Source organism: Rhinopithecus bieti, unplaced genomic scaffold, assembly GCF_001698545.2.
Source record: "Rhinopithecus bieti isolate Rb0 unplaced genomic scaffold, ASM169854v2 scaffold_36008, whole genome shotgun sequence".
NCBI lineage: Eukaryota > Metazoa > Chordata > Mammalia > Primates > Cercopithecidae > Rhinopithecus > Rhinopithecus bieti.
In genome coordinates, this window is record NW_016816204.1 from 3,898,063 (window position 1) to 3,920,970 (window position 22,908).

The following is a 22,908-nucleotide window of genomic DNA, read 5'->3' on the forward strand; positions in this document are numbered from 1 at the left end:
GGCCAACGTAGCAAATCCCGATCACTACTAAAAATACAAAAATTACCTGGGTGTGGTGGCATGCCTGTAATCCCAGCTACTCGGGAGGCTGAGGCAGGAGAATTGCTTGAACCCAGGAGATGAAGTTTGCAGTCAGCCAAGATTGTACCACTGCACTCCAGCCTGGGCAACAGAGTGAGACTCCATCTCAAAAACATAAAATAAAATAACTTTTAAATATAATAAATAAAATAAACTTTAAAAAGAACTACTGCTTTACAGTGAATGAGTTTTTTTACTTTTAGCAAAAGCAGTTTTGGGGAAGAGACATGAAAGAAGAGAAAAAGACCAAAAAGAGAGGGAAGAAGAGGATTGTCTGCTTCCAGTGTCAAGGAGAATAAGCTCCTTAGAGATTCATCTACCCAAAAGGAGAATGTCTGGCAAAGCCATACTCTCCACCAGCAGGAAAGCAGTTTTTGTGGTGTTCCAGACCAGCCTTTATGATGGATGTGTAACGCTTGTCAAGGGTAAACAAAATGCCACCCTTCCAGGCAGAGGCCGCCAAGGCCCTGATCTGACAGCCAACTGCGCCAAAACCTCCCAGGTCTAAAAGGGGAAGCGAGCTCTCCTACATGGTCCATCTGAGCAGGCCCCAGGCTCAGAAAGAGGCTCTGAGGCAGGTCAGAGCTGGTAGGACCCTACCATTGGCAGAGGTGCTAGCCAGTGTTGTCCCGGCAACCACCCCAACATCTATGTATTGTCAGTCAGGAGGAGCCGGGCAGGGGGTGGAGGTGGACCAGGCACCTATCATCCAGACAGGATGGCTGCCAAGAGGGTTCCTAGAGGAAACAGAGACTGGAAGCTTCTGGCTACAACCTTGCTGGGAGGAAATGATGAAAGGGCCTCTCTGTCTCTCTTCTCACCCTCCCTGTGCTCCAGCTCCAGGCCCTAGGAGGTTCCCCCATCTCCCCATGTCCAAAGGGGTCCTCACCCCAGAGAACTGGTCCATCACCCCCGGGCCAGGAGAGGGCCCTAGGAATGGGCAGATCCACCTTGGATACCACCATGGATGCCACTTAGGAGCTGTTCTCATGCCTCTTCTTTACGCCACAGTCCACACTGCTGCCTCCCCAGCTATCCCGCCACACCTAGATGCCAGGGAGGTCTCTGCAGGCTTCTGTAACCTGTCACCACACACCTGGGTCTCCTTCCTCAACCCTACCACCACAACCCTGCTGTGCTATCTGCCACCCTGGCCCGCATGCCCTCCCCTCTCCGAATTGCCCTCTCCCTCAAGGCAGGCTCAGCAATGAGCCCCTGTAGACACCCCTCCTCTCTCTACAACCCCACAGGGACAGTATCCCCTCTAAGCTCCTTGGTACTGGTACCATTCTCCATGGTTCCCTGGTTATTCCACAGGACTAAGGCTTGTTTTTGCAGCCAGACCAAAACTTCTAGGACGGCAGCCTCTGTCTGTGATACAAGGCACACAACGGGTGCTCACTAAATGCTGAAAACAACTACCCCTTTATGCTTCAAAGTGCTCAAATGGTTCTCTAGTCCTGAGATTTGAAGAAGTCTTAAGGAAGATGACCCAGTATAGATGAGGAAACAGGCACAGAGAATGACAGCACCCAGCAGCGTGTGCGGAAAGGTTAAGGGGGGAGCCTGGTCACGTCATCTGAAGCTGCAGGAATATCCACAGCACCTCCCCAGGTCAGTGCAAAAGACACATGGAAGGCAGGGCCACCCAGACTGTCCCTCCAGCTGCCCCTGACAGCAGTGTCCGGAGCCTTGTCAGACAACTTTGGGTGCTTCACTAATGGCTTCTGCCCCCTCCTCCCTGGGTTAAGAGCACAATGGGACTATCCATCCCAGGAACTAGATCTCCTCTCTCTGGTCCCGCCAGCCCAGACCTGGCCCCGGAAATCAGGATCAGAAATGGTCACAGCAGACAGGTGCTCCAAGGGGAATGCAAAGGCAAGCTGTTATTACTGGCCCCATGGAAATCTCCAAGGGTATTCGAGCATCAAGCATCCCAGCCGAATAAAAGCTCCCACACAATGGACAGGATGAGCTGCTAGTCCCCAGGGAGGCAGACTGTCGGTCCCCATCTGCTCACCTTCCCTTGCTGGGAAGTTTGGCTGTCCATCCTCTGCACCTGTTCAGAGGAAGCCTGAACCCCATACCGCCCACATACCCACCATGGCAGCAGCAGGTTTGCAAGGTCACAACTCCTTTAAGCCACAGTCTATCTCAATGCTGTGAGCCTCTCTCCCCAAGAGGAACTGAGCTTCCCTCAGAGGAAGCTCTGCCTGTGCCCCTCACCCATCCCAGGCCCTGTCTGTTCCCACATTCACAAGGCAACCCAGCAGTGAGCAGAACACCCAGCCTCTAACGGCCTTCTAGAACTTCTGAGAAGATCATTACTCTCCTCACCCACTTTCGGACAGGTTGTGGGGAGAGGGAAGGTAGGACCAAGACTATCCAAACAGCAGTCTCCAAGGCAGGCCCTCGTGGCCCTGTCTTCAGTGGAAGCTGACAATGTTCCCCGGCCACAGCTTTGAGTCATGCATGAGTCAGAGGTCAAGGGTCAAAAGTCAGAACGTGTTAATTTGGCCAAGAAGGTTAGAATGGGTCACTGAACCTGCCTTCCTCCAACAGTAAAGTCCTAGGGACATCGGGGGAACACCAGGGAAGGAGGATAGGTGGGCAGCTGGCCTCCACATCATGAACATCAAGGGCTCAGAGAGAACTTCCCACCTGCTCCTGCCACCATCCACGTGGTCTCATAGCTCCAGATTGGAGGGCTTCCCAGCCCCTTCTGAATGTATCATGTTTCAGGCCAGGTCAGCCCTGGAATGCCAAGTTTCAAAAGTACACTTTGCTCGATGGAAAGAAACATCTCGACTTATAGCCCATCAAAAGACCTCTTCTGGTTTCCAAGGGAAACTCCTAAATTCTGCCTGGGGAACAAGCTCCCATCTACTCTCCCCACTACCTTCCAAACTTCGCTGCCTTCAGCTCTCCACCTCAGAGGTGGGTTTCACTGTTTTTCCCATAGCCCCAAAGAGCATCCCCTCCACCCTCACCCCCGTCATTTGACCTGACTCTCTTAGAACCCTTATCAGGGGCTCAGACCAGGCCACCCAGTGGGTCTGGGAGGGGCCTTGCTGAGGGCACACAGTGCCCAGAAGCCACGCATGTGGAGCCCCTCGCCAAGCAGAGACCGTAGGAGCTGGCACAGGTCATGGCCCCTCCAGGACATACGTGCATGCAAGCACTCCATCTCCTGGGGTCCTTTTCCCAGCCTGTGTGAGGGCCCATTTGGAACCCCAGCTTTAGGATACAGATCAGTGTAAGCTGAAGACATCTGAAAGCCAACAGATGCAGAAAGAAGCCTTCTCAGCTTCCCTTAAAAGCAGCAGCATCTGGGAAAGAGGTTGTTGGAAATCCCCTTAGGGGAATTTCATGGTCATAAAGACAGAAATACCACTTGACCCTGCTTAAGTAAACATCACAGACTTCATCTCCCGTCTGTTCTCCTAAAGACCCACTTGTCTTTCCTAAAGAAACCTTTCTCCCTTCTCCCTTTCTCTCCCTATTAAGCTAAGAACATAAGCCCTAGGTTTTGTTTGTTTCTTTCTTTTCTTTCTTTGTTTTTTGAGACTGCAGTCTCCCTCTGTGGTCCAGGCTGGAGTGCAATGGCCCGATCTCGGCTCACCGCAACCTCCACCTCCCGGGTTCAAGCAATTCTCCTGTCTCAGCCTCCTGAGCAGCTGGAACTACAGGCACGCGCCACCACACCTAGCTAATTTTCGTATTTTTAGTAAAGACGGGGTTTCACCATATTGGTCAGGCTGATCTCAAACTCCTGACCTTAGGTGATCCACCTGCCTCAGCCTCCCAAAGTGGTGGGATTACTTGCATGAGCCACTGCACCTGGCCAAGCTCTCAGTTTTCACCACCCCTTTGAGGTACTCATCATAGAGTAACCCTATATACAAGGAACTGGCAAATCAGCTCTTTTCTCCTGCCAGTCTGTCTCTTTCAGTTTAACTCACAAGTCCTCCAGAACTGAACATAAGAGTGTAGGGAAAAGCTTTTCTGCCATAACAGCTGGGTCACCAGCCACGGACAGCACCAGCTGGCACCAGGCCTAGGGAAGAGTGCGAGCTCTGGAGTGGACACAGCAGTGCTCAGATCCCAGCCCTGCAGCCTACCAGATGGGAGACTAGCAAGTTACAGCCTGTCTCTGTACCCCAGTTTCTATGTAAGGACATTGAGGCTACTCAGACCTCTCGTAGGGTTATGGGGAGACTTATGTAAATGAGGTAGAGTCTACAAAGAGTCTGGCTCCCTCCCAGTGGTTACTCAAAAACAATGCTAATAATTTCTACAATGATATTCTTTTTTTTTTTTTTAATTCTAGAGACAGGGTCTTACTCTGTTGGTAGGGTGGAGTGCAGTGGCACAATCACAGCTCACTGTAGCCTTGACCTCCTGGGCTCCAGCCATCCTCCCACCTCAACCTCCTGAGTAGCTGGGACTACAGTTGTGCACCACCTTGCCTGGCTAATTTTTTAAATTTTTTTACAGAAATGGGGACTTGCTATGCCCAGGCTGGTCTTGAACTCCTGCCCTCAAGCAATTCTCCTGTCTTGGACTCCCAAAGTGCTAGGATTATAGGTGTGAGTCATGGCACCTGGCTTGCAATTAGATCTTTTGCAGTGGTCTGCAGACATACAGCAGTATAAGCTCAGAGGACAGGGACTGTGTTTTCTCTTCCTTTTGTGTTCCCCACTGTGGAAGCCATTCTTCCTGTCTACATGCTGTGCTGCTTGCTTTCTGGGCACAGGTCCTGCTGCACCTCACCCCCATACACAGCGGCAAGCTGTGGCCCAGCAGACCCAAACCAACCTTCTAGACACAGCAGTTAGTACAGGGATAGCCACATGTCCCACCCTAGTCAGTCTTCCCTAGGAGGGCAAGAAAGAGCCTTCTGGCATTTGGGTCCTAAGTGTGAGCACCTAGGGTGTTCCCATTTCCCATCATGGGGAGAAAGCCCATCTGCTGCTGGGCTCCACTGACAAGCACGGGCCAGCAGAGTAGGAGACCGTGCCCTAAAGAGCCTGAAGCCCTCGTCCTGTGGTCCCTGGGGCTCCTGCCCCGCAGCTTCTACCTGTGGGCACATCAGCAGCTCCCAGCCAATAGACTCCTCTTTGGTTTCAGCTAGTGTGAGCTGGGTCTGTCACCTGCAACCACAAGAACCCTGACTCCCACCCCACCCCACTCAATACCTAGCCCCACGGAGGGCCCACAGAGGTAGCACAGCACCCAGCTCTGAACAAATGAATGGATGTCAGCCAAGGCTGGCAGTGAAGCCAACTGGGGAGCAGGGCTCTAGCAAACCTGATCCACCCTCCAGAACCTGCCGACACCTCAGTCCAACCAAGAGTTAAGGAGCCGAGCAACAGAATTCATGGAGGTCCCTCAGGTTACCTCTGAAAGAGTTTCTCTGAAAGATGAGAGAAAGAATGGAGCAGATCACCCAAGACAGCTTTGTGGTCCCCCCCAGACAACTCACTCCCGCCACTGCCCCAAGCACTCTCACTCTCCTAACCCCAGCCAGAATCCTGGAAGTGAGGAGTAGGTGGCAGAACAGAGCTGTGGAAGAGACAGAATCCCACCACACTGCTGTGAGGGCTGTAACCCAGTCCAATCCAGGGCTGTGGCCTGGGAGATGCTGCCGCTCCGCTAGTTCCAGGAATGGGGCAGAGATTTTAAGTAGGGCAAGTCATCAGACTCCTCACACCTGGTCAGGCCCCAAACCACAGAATAAAAACTTGTACTTCAATGGAAGGCAGGCACTGCCGCAGCGCGCCTTTCCCCCTTATCGGAATCAGATGCAGAGAAAGCGCCCTTATGGCAGAGAGCACCATGGGTCACTAAGAGCAACGCAACATTCCTGTCTGCACACAGGCAGGTTCCATCTTCTCTGGGAGAGGCTAAACAGCCTTCCCTCCCACCCTACACAACACTAATTTTGTCTCCTTTTGCACATTCATTGTAAAATTCCTCATCTATAATGTTTCTGTCCTTGGGTTCTCTTTTGAATGAGTTATAACATCTGCCTGGTTCCCTCATTAATGAGTAGAGTCAAATCTTTAACACATGTTCCTTTTTATTTCTCTATGAGAGTCATGAGTTTACCTTTTCCTGAAAATTATCTTTTAACAAAGCGAAGGATTCTGGGGCTGCAGTAGGGCCTGGCTTACAGTCCTGGGGTCTTCAGGCCCAGCTTTGGGCAGTAGGACCCAGGCTCCTACCACTCTTGGGCTTCCTGAGGTCTCCCCTGGCCCTTTCCCCTTTCCTGCCCTTCCTCTTGTCCCCCACCTGCTGGCTCCAGGGGCCAAACCTGGCTCTCAGCATGGCCTCCCACTAATGGGGTCGGTCCCCAGCTGTGGCCTCAGGCTGGGCCTGTGATTTGTGGAGACTGGGTGGGTGGTCGAGCGTTCCAGGATGGTGGGTGTGTTCAGATTCACAGGCATCCTCTCCCTCCCCTCCCTCTCTCTTTCTCAAACAACTCCATGTGGTAGCCTTTGCTCTTTCTGTCCAAAACCACACACTAAGCTCCTGGGATGGAAGAAGTGTCCACACACAGAGGTGACCAGGGACAGACTTTCTAGCCCCCTGCCTGCTCCCTGGGCTCCTGTAATTGGAACTGATCTCTGCTCCTGCTCTTTTATTGATGTTGACATTGCAGAGAGAACTCTGCTGCTCTCTGCTGCTACCATCTCAATGGGTGCCAGCCACCTGCTTTTCTCATAGATGCCATTCACCTCCACGTTTACCAATCACCTCTCAGGTCTCATAGTCTGTGCTGTGTGTGCTGTTGGGATTCCTAAAAAGACAAAGCCCCTCCCCTCAAGGAACTCACCTTCCCAAACCCAGGTGAGGAACAACTTATACACGCAAAAACAAACAATGTAACAATAATAATGACAGAAAACATTACTTGAGTACCCACTATGTGCGAGGCACGTGCTAGATACCCTGGATACTAAATCTTCACAAACCCAAGAGCAGACACTATTATGAAAAAGCAGAGGCTCTAAGGGGCTAAACTGTAGCAGACACAAACTGGGGTGCCAGGACAGCTCAGAACAATTTCTCCAGCAGCCATGGCTGTGTCTAACCCCTCTCCAGCCTTGGAGCACTGATGCTCTCCCTCTCTAACGTATAGTGATCAGCCCAAAGAGTGGCATGTGACCCAGGTTAAGCCAATCAGAGTCCTGCCCTGGGAGATTTTTGCCTGGGAACCAGAGGGGAAACTCCTTTTGTCTCCAGCCATGGATGGGGATAGGAGTCAGCGTTGTGTTGTCAGTGGCCAGAATGTCTGGTAGAGAAGTTGGTCAGAGAGAATCAGGATGTCACAGAGAGAGAAGCGAGCCTGAAAACTTCCTCTAGTTCCAATTACTCTCATAACCAGCTCCAATCTGTCCCTCCCTGAGTCTGACCCATGAACCAAGAAATTACCACATTTGTCTTAATCTAGATTGAGTTGGTTTTTCATCATTTGCATCCTATGATGAGCAACACAGGTTCCCTGCCCAAGGTCACAGAGACATTAAGGGGCTGTTCCCCTAGCGACCACCTCATCAAAGGTGCAGCCAGATTATGGACCCAGGTAACGCCCTACCAATGTTTCCAGGGGGACTGACATGACATGGGATTGACGTTTCTCCCCATCAACTGTTCCATTCCCAGAAATGCATGACCAGTCACTTCACGAAGGTCACAGTACTATCACCAACCACCGCCCACTGACAGCATATGCTCTGCATGGCCATGCTGTGTGCCGTGCACTCGTTTTATCCTCCCCAAAACCTCTGGTAGTAAGTACTGTTAATGCTGCTTGCAAAGTGCAGAAGGAGATACTCCAGAGGGTTCTTAACTCGCCCCCAAAGTCACAAAGACAGGAAGGGGCCAAGTCAGACTGTGTGCTCTTGGTCGATTCACTAATATTCCTCTTAGTGCAGTAGCTCAATCAATTGCACATCCCTCACAGCCTGTCAGCACTGCCCATGTTAGACTGAGGATAAGGCGACTCTATCCCAGCCCTGGCATACTGCAGTCATCTGTCGGTCTGGATGATCATGCAGCTAGCCAACTTCTTTATCCTCTCCAAACAGGCTTAGGGGCAGAGGGCCCTAACATCAAGGCCAGTGAGGGCTGGAAGCTTTGGCCTTCAAAAGAGGCCTCGCTCAAATTCTTCAGGACCCACCACGTACATATCTTCTTTCTTAGCTCTAGTATTCCAGATGAATGTTTATGATGAGCCATTAACCTGGTCACCTTGCAGGGGCTCAGAGGTGAAGGGCACCTGCCCTGCTGCCTCCTGTTGATGTGGCATTTTCCCTTGTGCACTGCTGCCCACCTTCTCCCCGCCTGGACTGTACAGCGTCCTATGCTGAGCTGGGGTCTATCCCAGTGGGTCACCTGCCTCCGGTACTGCACTTCACAGGGGAGGGCTGAGGGTCCGGCCCCCATCCCCAGCATCTGACCCCTGACTGCACTACTTCTACCTTGGGTCTCACTTCACCCAGACAGGTCCCCATCCTTTCCCAGAACCACACAGCCACAGGTACCCTGACAAAGTCCCCATGCTTTCACCCCCCTTTCCCTCTTGTTCTTCCTTGTCTCTGCCCCTTTAGCCCAGGGATGCTCACTCGGGGCTACCTGTGGCCTACAGTGTGTTTTGTTTGGCATCCACAGTCAGTTTCTCTTTTAACATTTAAAAACTGGAAATGTTCACTTAAATATCTGGATTAAAATTTTCCATAATAAAATTTTTAAACACTTTTAAAAAAACTACATTTCTGACTTTTCTTGAAAAACTAGGTTTTCTGTGACGAGAGTCCTGTATCTCTGCAGGACAACTGCAGGCAGCAGCTGAGGGCACGGGCTCTCTGCTTCACCGCCGTCTTAGAATCTGCCCACATCCTTGATTGTCCTTGCCTGTCTGCGCATATCCGACGCCCGTGTCAGGGCGTCAGGACGCACTTCACAGATTGACAGCTCCTTGGCCAGTCTCCCCAGCCTGGGGTTGGGCATTTTTTCCAGATGATGAGTCCCAGGGAAGTCCCTTCAACTCCAACACAAGCAAGGCTCCGGGCCACGCCTGAGCCCGACTCTGAATGTGTCCAAGCCCAGAACCCCCTGTCCACAGGCTCCAGCGCAGGAGGCCAGGTGGGTCACCTCAGCCCAGGTATGTACAGCTGGGATCAGGCCACAGCCTGGGACACAAGTCAGGCCAATTCAGGCTCATTACACCGTCGAACCTGGCTGCCAAGGGTGTGTCTGCTGGGCTAAGGAGTCAGCAATGACTTCCCCAAGTCCACCTGAAAAATACCAGGCCCCAGAAACTTCCATTTGGATCAGCACTGGGGCCCACTTCACCCCACTCCCCTAAGTCCCAGGACACGTGGACACTCACGATATTCATGAGGGTGAGGACGTAGTTCTGCACATGCTCCTTGCCATGGAAGCGAACCACCGAGTCATCCACCACCAGCAGCACCTCGATGCTGTAGCTGCCTGGCTTGGCATGCCGCCGCTTCCGCTCTGTGTCGCCCAGCTGGTCCCCTACCAGGCCCAGCAGATTGGGAAGGTCTCCCAGGCCAAAGGCTGGAACCAAGACAGGAAGAGAGTGAGGTCCAACCCACAGGAGAGGCTGTCACTGTGACATCACCCACCACCTACCTCTGGCTCCATCATGGGCACCCCTTTCCCTGCCTCTGTAAGTAAAGTAGTATTCATGGGCAAGAACCATTTTCCTGCCACGAGGGCAGGGCTAAGTCTTTGAAGCAATGAGTAGCAGAGTGGGGAGAACTGACCCAGAGCAGAATGCCTGGGTTCCAGGAGCCACTCATCCTATCTCTCTGGGCATCCCAGGCCCCATCCCTCGCTTCTCTAGCCTCCATTGCCTCTCCTATAACATGAGGATGAACCACCCTTTATCTCTAACACACAACGTTGCTGTAAAAATCAAAGTTGGCAATAGCTCCATAAAGGAAAAAAGTCATGGGGCTACTGTGGCCTCCACAGGGCATCTGAGGAACTCTCGGATACTCCTGTGAGCCCTGAGCCACTCAAATCCCACCCAGGAACTGTCAGTGACCCCAAATTTCACCATCGCTGCTTTGTCCTTTTGGCTAAAAGCAAAATAGCATTTATTAACTTGTATTATATAATCCAAGAGTTACTAAACTTTTTCTGTAAAGGACCAGATAAATATTTAAGGCTCTGTGGGTCATTCATTCTTGGTCACAACCATTCGATTCTTCCACTGAAGCACAAAATCAGCCGCAGATGAGACTGTGAGTATGTCTGTGTTCCAATCCAACCTGCCTCCTCTACAAGACAGCTGCCAGGCTGTATCTGGCCCTGGGCCTTACCTTTACTGACCTCTAATCTAATCTAATCCAAACCAATCTAATCTAATCTTTACAACAACTCTATCAGATTGTTGCCCCATTACACTGGTGAACACATTGAAGTTCAAAGATGTTAAGTAGCTTCTCTTGTGGGTCTGTCTGAATCAAAAGCCCATGCTTTGAAACATTACCAACGATGCCGCCATGTAGAAGGGTAACACCTTGAGCGCTGTCAGTCATCTATGCTATAGCCTGAATGAAGATAAACTCTGCTGGGGTGGTGGAGTGAGGGTACATGGAGACATCGCAGGGAAAGCTAAGAAGGCAGGACAGGAGGCTGGGGTCTCTCAATAAGGCTCCAGAGCCTTAACTCTTAATGACTTTCCCCCCATCTCACTCTGAAGTTTTGATACTCGTACCATTAATTTCTAAGAACCTTCATTTATCCACAGGTATTTGAGAGCTCCCCGGATAGGAGGCTGGGAATGAGGATGTAAAGAGGCCACCACGCTATCCCCAGCATGTATCAGGGCTGTGGCAGCAGGAGGGGCCCTGCGCTATTCAATGGATGGACAGGGGGTAGGTGATAAAGGCCCGGCCTCTGCCCTTGAGCCCACTACCCAGCAGAGGGGACAAATAAGAAATTGGATTGTAATAATACAAGAATATCAAAGGCTACCACAGGACTGATCAGAGAAGGCACCCTCCTGGAGATCCAGACCTGTTGGGGGAGGCGTCCTGAGGAGGGGACACTGAAGCTGGGGCTGAACAGAGAGCAGGAGAAAACCCACTTCAGCATAAGGGGCAGAGGGCCCTGTCTGCCCAGTCCATTGTGATTATTTATGTTACACACGGGAACGAGTGTGTGCAGACCCCGTCCACACGTGGGTGATGCACGTGGATGCATTCACGGCAACCTCTGCAGAGACCTGAGCCACCTCTATGCTGCTACCCACACGGGTTCTCAGGTAACGGGGATCTGAGGACGGGTAACAGGGAACACACAGGGCTCGGTGCTACCGTTTGTTTTTATCTCCTCTTTGCTGAGTGGCACTATAGTGCAAAGGAACAAAGCCCTAGACTTAAGAGCTGGAAAAATGTGTGGCCACTGGCCTGGCAGGGAAAGCCCTCTGGGTGGACGCACAGCCTGGTGAGCAGGGCTCGGGTGGGTTTCGTCCTCACTTACCCTTGAGGCTGGCGCCGCTCTGAGCTCACACTGCAGGCAGTTTCTGGTGGCCCTGGTGTCTGAGCCAATGGCAAGCACAGCAGCCCATAACCAAACTCCTGGGAGAGAGGAGGGCAGCCCCCGGCAGGGGAGAGGAAGGCACAAGGCTCCCTCCATGGAGCAGGGAGAAAAATAACAGTCACCCTCAACACATGGGCTGTGCCCAGAAGTGTAAGCCCTGCGAGTGGAATGCCACACTTGACCTCTCAGAGCCCTCCCTGCCAGGCATGTCACAGGAAGGCTGGAGAGGTTACCCCACTCACCCTAGGTCACACAGCAGCTTCATGACAACAGCCCAGAAAGTAAACTCAGGCCTCCCCCAGCCATGACCACACTCTATCAGGGCACAGCCATAATTCTCTCTCTGCAGACTTTCTGGGGAATTAGGGAGGACCAGCCAGCATTAGCCTTGGATGCTGTGGGGGGCTCTAGCCACACCCTCTTCTGTGGGTCCCTCATCCTTCAGGATGACAGGAGCAGAAAACCCTCAGGGCAGAGCAGGGCCCACTAGCCACTGGGAAGCTGCCATGAGCCACCCAAGAAGCCCCAGGCCAATGGAAAATGGTGCAGCTGCTTTGAAAATACAGTTGACAGTTAAACCTAGAGGTGCCATGTGACCCAGTAATTCCACTGGTAAGTATGTACTCAAGAGAATTGAAAACGTATGTTCACATAAAAACTTGCACGCGAATGTTCACAGCAGCATTTCATAGTAGCCAAAAGATAGAAGCAACTCCAGTGTCCACCAGATGAATGATAAATGTGGCATGTCCGTACGCTGGATGGGAGTCCCATCATAAAGAGGAGAGAAGCATCACGCCAGGCGATCCCATGGATGAGCCTTGAAAACGCGCTGAGTGAAAGAAGCCAGGCGCCAAAGGCACACACTGTATGATTTCATGCTATGAAACATCCTGAATGGGCAAATCCTATTTAGAAAGATAGATATCTTATGTAGAAAGATAGAAAGTAGATTAGTGGTTGCCAGGGGGCATTGGACGGTGGGGAAACAGGAGCAACTACAACTAATGGATGGGAATGTTCTGGAATTAGATAGAAGTGATGGTTGCACAGCATTGTGAATATAGTTTTAAAAACCCAGTGAATCGTATGCCTCAAAATGGTTAAAATGGTGAATTTTACCTCAATTGCTTGTAAAGCAGCCGCCCTGAGCCCCAGCCCGGCTGGTGTCCCTGGCATGGGCAGCCCCAAGGAGAGCTGGAGCTCTGGCTGCAGGAGCACATACCCCATTCGTATTCTCAGGAGGGAATTGGGGGTGGGAACGGGGTTCCGGAGAGTAGGACCATGGGTTAAATAGGAGAGGGCAGCGTTTGGAGCAGGAGAGCATTCAGGACACAGCCTCGGGGCCAAGGCAGGGCCATGGGGTGTGGGCCAGCTCGAGCCTGGGGGCCCAGCACTGGGAATTCCTTCCCCTGGACTCTGAACAGTTCAGTTTCTCCCCAGAGCCTTGGGAAAGGATCACCTAACTCTTCTTTGGAGTTCATGATGGATGTGTATGTATATGTGTGTGTGTGAGTGTGTTTGAGAGTGTGCGAGTGTGTGAAGGGGTGTGTATGTGGGGGGTGTCAATGTGTGTGAGCATGGGTAGATGTGGGGTTGTGAGAGTGTGTGAGTGTGTAGAGGGGTCTGTATGTGTGTATGCAGGTGTGCGAATGTGGGTGGGTATAAGTATGTGTTTGTCAGTGTATGAGTGTGGGTGTATGGGTGTATGAGTGTGTGTTTGTGTCAGTATGTGAGCATGAGTGTATGGGTGGGGTGTGTCTGTGTGTGAGTGTGGGTGTACGGGTGTGTGAGTGTGTGTTTGTGTCAGTGTGTGAGCATGAGTGTATGGGTGGGGTGTGTCTGTGTGTGAGTGTGGGTGTACGGGTGTGTGAGTGTTTGTGTCAGTGTGTGAGCATGAGTGTATGGGTGGGGTGTGTCCCCCCACACGCCCTTTTCAGGAAGCAGCAGCTGTGGCCTTCCTGAGTGCCAAGAGGAACTGTCCCCTCCACCCCAGGTTCACTGGTGCACCTCAGACTCCCTTACGGTGAAGCAGGGGGCTGGAATCCCCTCCACAGACTCAGCCCAGTAAGCAAACCCATGTAGTGGAGCCTCTGATGCCTCCCTGCTCTCCTTCCTCCAGGGACAGGCCTGCTGCTGTGAGTGACACAGAGATGGAAACTTGGCATCTGTCCTCCAGGACCCCCAGCCTGGGTAGGAGAAGATAACAGACCCAGGAGACTCCCAGGTCTGAGGAACCAAGGGGAGGGACACCTGTGGAGGATGGGGATAGGTGGAGATGCAGAGGTCCCCAGCCTGAGGGAGATTCCCCTAAAGCCTTTAGCCAACTGCTAGGCAGGCTTTGAGCACCTGGCTAGGCCTCCAAGGCACGTCTCTGTGTGCAGAAAACCAGACCCAAAGAGCCAAGCTGAAGCCTCTGGCTTTAATCAAGTATATGAAATGGAGACAGGCACGCCTAGAAATGCTTCTCCCTACACTGGGCTCAGCCCCACGACTGGCCTTCAAATAAAAGTGCAAGTCGCAGCTTTCCAAGAAAGTCTTCTCCTGCCCCTGGTCTTTCTAAGGAAGGCCCATAGACGGACCAGGGCCTGGCTTCACTGGAGTTCCAGCCCTGGAGCCTGGTGTGGGGCAAGAGTCACAGTTACATTTCTTTGGGTCTGAACTCCAGCTCCATGTGCTCAGTGGTCTCAGCTTCCCAGCTGCCCCCTATGGTGGCTGGTGATGCAGCTGGTTCTAGGTTCACAGCTCTGGAGCTGAACTTCCCCAACATCTCTTCCTAAAAGAGGGGACCTTATGGTCTTTGGATTCAGAATTGGCCTAAAAAAATGAAGCCCAGGGGAGACTCATTCCTCTTCCCAACCCTGGTGGAGGGAAGGGTGCCCTGAAATCCACACCAGCGCTCAGAGGCCCCACCAGCCCTGCCCTCCCCATCTTAGGCCTGCAGAATCCTCTGGCTCTGGTGCCACGGTTCTCTTGTGAGTGATACTTGGAGAGCAAATGGAGCTTCAATGGATACACTGTCTGTGGGGACAACTGGCTTCCAGGCATTTCTCACGCCAAGCCCAGTCCCACAGGGAGCTGGCACAAGGGTGTGTGTGGTCCAGTCATAACCAGATTTCACCTACGGCCTCCTCATCTCTTCTTGGCCAAAGGAGCTTTGTGACACTGTGAAGCTGACCACGGGCGCAGGAGCAGCACCTATCACATCCAGTTTATTTGCCCAAGCATAAGTCTTGAGTGCCTCTGGTGTGTAGGCTCCTACACTGGTCACCTGGGCGCAGGGACGCCCCTTCCCTCAGGGGGTTCCCACCCTAACACGTCAGCAGTTACCCTTAATAATACTGTAAGGAGAGCTGCCATTTATCCAGCACCTACTACATGCCAAGCCCTATACTGAGATTTTCATAGACACCATCACCATTACATATAACATTTACAGGTAGACATGGATCATCTCTGCTTTACTGATGAGGAAAATGAGGGCTCAGAGATCTTAGGTTACTTGCCTGGGATCACGCAGTAGACAGACTTGAAGAATTGTAAAATGGTCTACAGGACACACAGCTGACCGTGGCGCCCTGACACCAGGCAGCCTCCCTGCAGGTGCCCTAATAACTCCTTTCCTGTGGTTCCCACACGGTTGAGTTGACTTTAGAGGGGTAAACTCACTGCAGGCATTCTACCTTCTGCCTTGGCTCAGAAATAGCCTTGAGAAGAAATGGTGAGCTCCTCAGAGACCTCTGGAGTCCCAGGGACCACAGTTCAGGACACAAGTGGCTCCTCTGGCCCCTAGCTCCAGCCAATTACAGCAGCTCCTAGAACGCAATGGGGTTTCTCTGCCAGTACAGCAGGTCTATGTGGCCCAGTCCCATTTTACAGATAAGAAGACTGAGGCCAGGCATGGACAGCTTAAGGACAGAAGTTACCGGGAAATACTCCAGAGGTAGGGAAAGAAGCAGCGCACAGGCCCCTACCTACAGCCTACCTTCATTGTGCAGGTCCCCGTGAGGTTCTGCCCACTCCTGCTGGACGGCCTCCCGGCGGTACACCACATGTGTCCTCCCGCTGGCCTCCTTCTCCTGCTGGCCCCGCTCCAGAGGCTCAATGAAGAAGTCGGTGCTATCTGTGCGGATGAGACCCGCCTGAACCAGGGACAGCAAGCACAGGGGAAGAGAGAGAGAAGAGGCATGAACACAGTACAGCCGACAGGCGAGCATCTGTGAATATACATATGTGACGCTACATGCATGCAGGCTCTTCCTCCAGGGCCTTGAGGAGCCCTGGGATTCCATGACATTCTATGAGGCCCTGGCAGGGGAATAGGAGGAGGTGGTAGGAAACCTGAGCAAAGGGGCCCACCCTCCTTTCAGCAAAGCAGATCCACTTTTACTGTATTGTCTATCCATGGGGCTCTGCATAAAATCTCATTACATCAGAGCTTCTATTGCTTACAAAAAGCAGAGGCACAAAAGCCACTGCCATAAGGCACATGCACACACAACAAGGCACTGCACTCCAGCCCGAAGCACATCACAAGGGTTTGGCTTTACCTAGAGACAGACAGGAAAATCCTAGGGGCAAAGGCTCATTATCCCTAAGGTGTGCTGGTCCCCCACTTCAATACGAAGCGCTGTTATTTCAAGTTGAAAGCACATGGGTGTGCACATGGCGGGATGGGGGTTTGGGGACGGGGAGGAGGGTAGCTAATGCTCATTCATGATAATGAGCCAGGAGTGCGTGTTTTTAATCTAATGTTTCCCTACATCAAATATTCCCTTAAAAAATCAGGTGTTGGCCTTGGAAATAAAAACAAAAAAAATATATGATGGCAAAGCCCAGCAAATGTGTTATTATCCCCCAGTGAAGGCAGTTATCACAGGGGCCAATGAAACATACAACTAGATGTGGGTTAACGTATGTGTGTCTGCATACGCACTTGTGTATATACACACACACGCACACGCACACACACACCACGTCATCCTACAAAGTACTAAGAGTACCTACCGCGGTGGATGGAAAATCATAGGCATTATTTACAAACAAATATTTGTTGAATTCCTTCACTGGTTCAACAAGTATCTATTGAGTGCTTACTACATAACAAGGACTGGGAGCGCAGCTGTGAACACAAAGCAGTGAATGAAGGAAGCGTTTCTATAAATTCACTGGACCTTCTCCATTTGAATTGGAACTCCAGTGAAAACACAACCCAATTCCACCCACTCCCCACCTCCTCCTGTTCTGAGGCTGCATCTCAGGAGCCCCCTCCAAGTCCGACTGAACACCTGCCACTAAGCCGCCAACAGCAGCCAGCGTTTTCTGTGCCCCTTCTAGCTGTTTCTGTGGATCAAACAGAAAGCATCATTTTGGAGCCAAATCAAGACGGTTGCCTTCTGTGCTTCATCAACAGGCCCAATCAAGAGGCCAAGAAATGTTCCAGGGAAAAATGGCATTATTGGAACAAATTTGAGGCTTCCCTATAACCATTTTATCAGATAACACTCAATTGTCTGCAAAAGTTCTGATGTGCTTGTTAAAACGTCAATGTCAAATCTTACACTGAGCACACATGCATCCATGCAGAGCAGTTTGACTTTGTACCTACTGTGTGCCTGCTATGGGCAGGGAGAAACAGAAAAATAAGGCCCAAGAGCTGAGGGCAGCCAATGTCCTGCCCAGTGCTATGACAAAGTGTGGACACATGTCCCAAAGGAGGTGCCATCTGTGGGTCCTGAAGGATGACTATCCATCAGGTTCCTGCTTGCAAGGATTAGAAATTCAACTCAAGGCCGGGCGCGGTGGCTCAAGCCTGTAATCCCAGCACTTTGGGAGGCCGAGACGGGCGGATCACGAGGTCAGGAGATCGAGACCATCCTGGCTAATACGGTGAAACCCCGTCTCTACTAAAAAATACAAAAAACTAGCCGGGCGACGAGGTGGGCGCCTGTAGTCCCAGCTACTCGGGAGGCTGAGACAGGAGAATGGCGTAAACCCGGGAGGCGGAGCTTGCAGTGAGCTGAGAGCCGGCCACTGCACTCCAGCCTGGGCGGCAGAGCAAGACTCCGTCTCAAAAAAAAAAAAAAGAAAAAAGAAAAAAAAAAGAAATTCAACTCAAACCCCCTGACCTGAAGGGGAAGGTACTAGCCCCAGGACACACTGAGGCAGGGGCTAAGACTGGAAGTGAGAGACCCAACACTCTTACCATCCCTCCCCTCAGTTCCCCCTACACCAGCTTCATCCTCCCTCCTCCAAGACAAGCTATATATCCCCTGTCCTTGCAGACACATCTCCAGTCTGCCGTCAGAGACAAGGAGATTCTCCCTTCACAGTCCCATCCAGGCTGAGTCACATGGTCACCCAGGGACTGTCAGCCCAGGTTTCCACAGCAGGCAGAAGGGAGAAATTGTTAGGGTGCAAAAGAAACCGACGCGAAAAGGAAAAAGCATACGAGGTAGAGGGGAAGGCCCCTGGGTGAGAGTGGAAATGCAGGAAGGACAGTGTGGGGAGGGGACCAGGGCATTCAGGCTCAGGGACAGAGGTTGAGCCCAAACTTGGACAAAAAGTAGTGGCCAAATCCAAGGGCCTCTGCTGCCGTGCACCTGCAGAACCCCAACGGGAGGCCTGTCTTCCAGCTGGTGGCTCCAGGCCCGGGACACGCCTCCAAGGCCTACCACAGCTTTGTTGCCATGAGGGCCTGTGATGAACTCTCAGCCAAGCCCTGCATGATTTATCCCATCCCCCTTTCTATACCCGTGTCTGATACCCAGAGGGACCCCTGGGTCCCTTGTACCCCTGGAACAAGCAAGCAAGAGACAGCATGAGTCAGAGGCCACTGCTCCATCCAGGTCACGGGCACACAAACCTGGCTGGCCCAGGGCAGTGGCCTGCGTCGTCTCAGTCCATCACACCTCTCAAGCTGCCTAGCAGAGGCAAACTCTCCAGAGCAAGAAGTGGAAGGCTCTACTCAGCCCCTCCCACACACCAGGTACCTGGTCAAGGCCCACCCCAATTCTGGGGCTTGGTTAAATGGCTCCACAAAGAGGATCCTTCAAGCCTGGCATTCCCTGCCCCACAGCCCAGAGACTCCACGTGGTCTCGAGGGCTCGGTGCCTCATATGAGGGATACAGTTCCCAAAATGAAACCACTGCCTTCCAGCCCACCCCTTCCTCTGGCCCACAATCATGGGCTACAGACCTTTCAGGATCATCGTGCTCATCCCAGTCTGAAGCATCATACTTTGACAACACCCCCAGTTAGGAAACCTCTAGCTTTTACTTGGATGCTTCCAGTGACAGAGAGCTCCCTCCCTCAAGATGTAACAGATTCTGTGTAGGGACACTCCTAATATTATATTCAGCGTGAACACACTTCCCTACTTTCCATCGTTTATAAATCGTCTTCTTATCACTGTTATTAACAACAGTACCTGCCACTCATATTTTTATACATTATCTTATTTTATCTTTATAGCCCTATAAGGTGGGCACTAATGTTAGACCCATTTCATGGATGAGGAAATAGAGGTTCAGAAGGGTTAAGTAACTGGCCCAGTCACCCAGCAAGTAAGTGTCAGCACTCTTAACCACAATACTGTATTACCTGGGTTCATCCCCCAGGCCTGCTTCTGCCCTCAGGAGCCACTTGGAGCAAGAAAACATTGCTTTCCTATACCACCTGCAAATCCCTGGGCCTCTGGTCTGACCTTGCAGAGCAAGGACACTCATTCTCCAACTCGCCACCTCTGGGCAAAACCCTCCCATGGAGGCCAGCACACCTCTCACCAAGGATATGAGAAGGAAGGGCAGGGCATAGCCCATAAAAGAAACAGTCCCTCCCACTCCCCAGGTGACCTCCCCCGCCACCTAGCCTAAAAGGATTCTTACCCCTACGCAGACCATCCTCATTACACCCTCACTGTTCTCAGCAGAATGGGAACCCCCAGGACGCTGGGTCTGGTCCAGCCTCCACACCCTTAGGCCTCTCCCCAGGAAAGGGTTAAAGGATCTGTCTTTCCCCATCCCAGTAAACTGTTTAGGACAAAGAAGCCAGAACCAAGCCCTGTCCTGCGTAATCCGAGAAATAAGTTTCTAAATTTCTTTGTGACTGGATCCCAGCAGCCCCCAAGGGATCAGGGCGGAACCTCCTCAGAGATTGTCCTTGTCCCATTGCGTGCATCCCACCCAGGCCTTGACAGGCAGCTCTCATCCAGGTCTGGGCTCCTCCTGGGCCACAGAGACTCTCCTCCTAGACAGAGAAGACAGGAAAGCAGCCTTGGCCACCAGACCGGGAGACAAGATGGGCCCAGTTCCTTCCCCTCAGACCTCGGTTTCCCTGTCTGCACAATGAGAGGTTTGGCCCAAGTTCCCTTGAATCTCTGCCCTGGCCAGGAAACCAGGCACCACACAGCGTAGACAGGCTGGCAGTGAGAACTTTCTGGCTTTCTGCCTCTTCACTAAAGTACTCCCGTCTCTCAATTTATAGAATGTTTATGTTTCTGAAAAGTGGTGGCTAATTTTAAAGTGCTAAAATCAAATCAAATTTCTGTATAAAAAAATCAAGAAAAAAAGGAGAAATAAATTCTGATAGGATGGAAAATAAATGTCAGTCATATTGAATTTCTACCTATACCTTATTCTTTTACAAACGGTAAATAAATAGGAAATATGTACTAGAAAGTTTCTTCACACAGTAAAACTAAAACAAAGAATCGTTGATTACATCCAATTGAGCCACATACCCGTAGGCCCTTGTCCAATTTCCCCAAATGGAAATTCTCCAGTGCACAAATCTTACCACTCTCTGCTGGGCTAAACTCCCTTTAATGTGGCTGTTTCTGAGGTGCCTTCCCTGGGAGGTGTGTGGCTGAATGTGGTGAGGGTGGAAGATGGGAAGGACTGTGGATTCTCCAACATGACATCGTTTTGATTGCAAAGGTAACACATTTGGCCTACCTCTTCATCCAGAGGCCTCCAGGCCATGTTAACATGTTTTCCAGTATGGGTTCTCTCAGGGGAAGCCCCCAAGTTCAGGTGTAAGCCCAGGACACCCAAAGAAGACATGGTCACATGGCAACTAGGGAGGTGAGTGCTGGCTTAGAAATCACCTTGTGTCCCGCTGTGAACCACAACTGAACAAGTTCAGCGGGTCACCCACAGCTGTCTACTATCAGGATAAGGTCCCAAATATTATAGCAGGTAATTGAGGCCAAATTATTTTGAAATCAGTGTGTATGTGTACATGCGTACATAAAAGTACATCTATTCTCAAACTGCATGTATGTGCATGGAAACTGGGAGGCGAGGGTACCCGGAGCCAACAAAGAGATCTCCAAGAGGAGCACAGAAGAGATCTCCAAGGACTGGGAGATGTGTGGGACATGGGCAGGGCTCTATCTGTGCCAGGTACAGAGTCAATGAGCAAGGACCTGGCCTGGGGTCCAGACAGTTGCAAGTGGCTTGGCTCTCAGGGGACAGCTGCAGGCCCTGGCAAAGGGGGATCCTGAGTCCCCTTGCTTGCTGCTGCTTGGACCAGCCTACCTTTGCCAAATGCCCAGAAGGTCCATTTCAAGATGGTAGCTCCAGTGAAGCCAGCTGAAGGGTGGGCCAGACTGCCTCTCCTTTCTCCTTCCAAGGCTGGCCTATCTGGGGCTTCCCCAGAGGAGAAAGTAGCAGAGCAGGCCACCTCTCAGCCAATCATCCCACCACCTCCCAAGGAGAGTGTATTCTTGGGCCTGAACTTGTTCTGGAACTTCTATCACAAGGGCTTTACTTCCACAGACACCCCTTGATGCTGTCTCAGGTTCTAGGCCTCCAGCAAATCCAGCTTGAAACTGTTCCACTGTAGCAAACAAAAGAAAACCCAGCAACTGGATGCTGGAGTGATACACACAACAATCAGAAATGGCTTCCACCAGATTCCTCAACGGGTGGCCGCTTCCCCTCAACAGGGCCACCTGTAATCTGCATGCACTGTTCCCAGCCACTGCCAGCCACAATCCTTGGCTAGACCATATGGGCTGCTACAACCCAGAAACCTCGACCACAGGCGGCTCCTTCCCTTCCCCCACTGCCCTCCTCACCTAACCCTAGCACTTGGTTCCAGTTATTATTAAACTTCATCGGGACCTCCAAGATATGATCCTTACTTCCTCACTTCCCTTCTCACCACCTTGGACATCTAGGTCTAGTTGCACAATAATTCTCTTACAAACACCCATACTCTCTCACCCTCTTTCCCTCCATTCTGCTGTCCCAGGGAAGCTTCTCCACCCTGGTTCAGCCCGACCATCCACCTACTCCACACATGCACACAGGTGCCTACTGGTCTCACTTGAAATCAGCAGCTCACCTCAAGTGACATGAAGCTGAGGTTCTGTTGCACTTCCCTGTTAAGACTAACAGCTTAACATTCTGTGTCCCAGCTCTCCCAAATGGCTCAGACCCCCAACACTGCCCCACCCCCAGTCTCATACTCCAAGGCTCCCACCACCCTGTTGTGCCAGTGCCAGTGTCCTCCCACAGCTGGGCCCCCTCTCCTCTTCTGTGGCTGGATGTGTCCCCCCTCCACTCTGTGCTCAGGATCACCTCTCTGTCACCTCCTTAAGGACTCAGCTCCTGCAGTTAGCACCCCCTTTCCAGCTCCATCACGCTTTCCTTTCTACAAGACCACTACTATCCGCATCCAAGCACACTCGAGTGTCCCCCATCTTTGAAACTCCCTACCTCCCATCCCTGCCCAACCACTGCCCATGTCACTGCTTCCCTCCACAACAGAAAGCGTTGTCTACACTCACCACCTCCATGCCCCCTGGCTTCTCCTCTACCCACCCCAAGTGGCCTTCTAGAGCCACCACTTCCTGGAAACTGCTCACCTGTGACTACCACATGGCCATGGCCAGCAATCACTTCTTTGTCCTGGTCTCACACAGCTCCTACAATCATCAGCTCTCCCTGGCACGTCCCCAGGTCCATGGCTTTAGGTACTGCATGGCTGCAAATGACTTCCAATTTATATTCCCAGCCCTGGCTCCTCCTGGAATTCCTTTATGATTGTCCAACAGCTTCCTTGATAGAGACTGGATCTCCACTGGGCATCTCAAACTTTGGAGCAGAACTCTAAGTTTGACTTCCAGACCCACTCCTCCCCTTGTCTTCCCCATCTCAGTAAATGACACTGCCTTTTCCCCAGCTGCTCTACCCCAAAATCAAGGAGGAGGGACAAGCTCAGTGATCTAGGTCTTT

At 51.8% G+C, this 22,908-nt stretch overlaps 1 protein-coding gene across 2 annotated transcripts in view; it reads right to left on the reverse strand.

Moving 5' to 3' along the window:
- Positions 1-22,908, reverse strand: part of ADAMTS14 (ADAM metallopeptidase with thrombospondin type 1 motif 14) — an 88,098-nt gene that overhangs the window by 43,790 nt on the left and 21,400 nt on the right. For both annotated transcript variants that reach the window (XM_017854666.1, XM_017854665.1), the window contains exons 3-4: positions 15,650-15,806; positions 9,479-9,669 (exon numbers count right to left, since the gene is read on the reverse strand). In XM_017854666.1, coding sequence (XP_017710155.1) covers positions 9,479-9,669; positions 15,650-15,806 — 348 coding nt within the window. The remainder of the gene's footprint in view (positions 1-9,478; positions 9,670-15,649; positions 15,807-22,908) is intronic.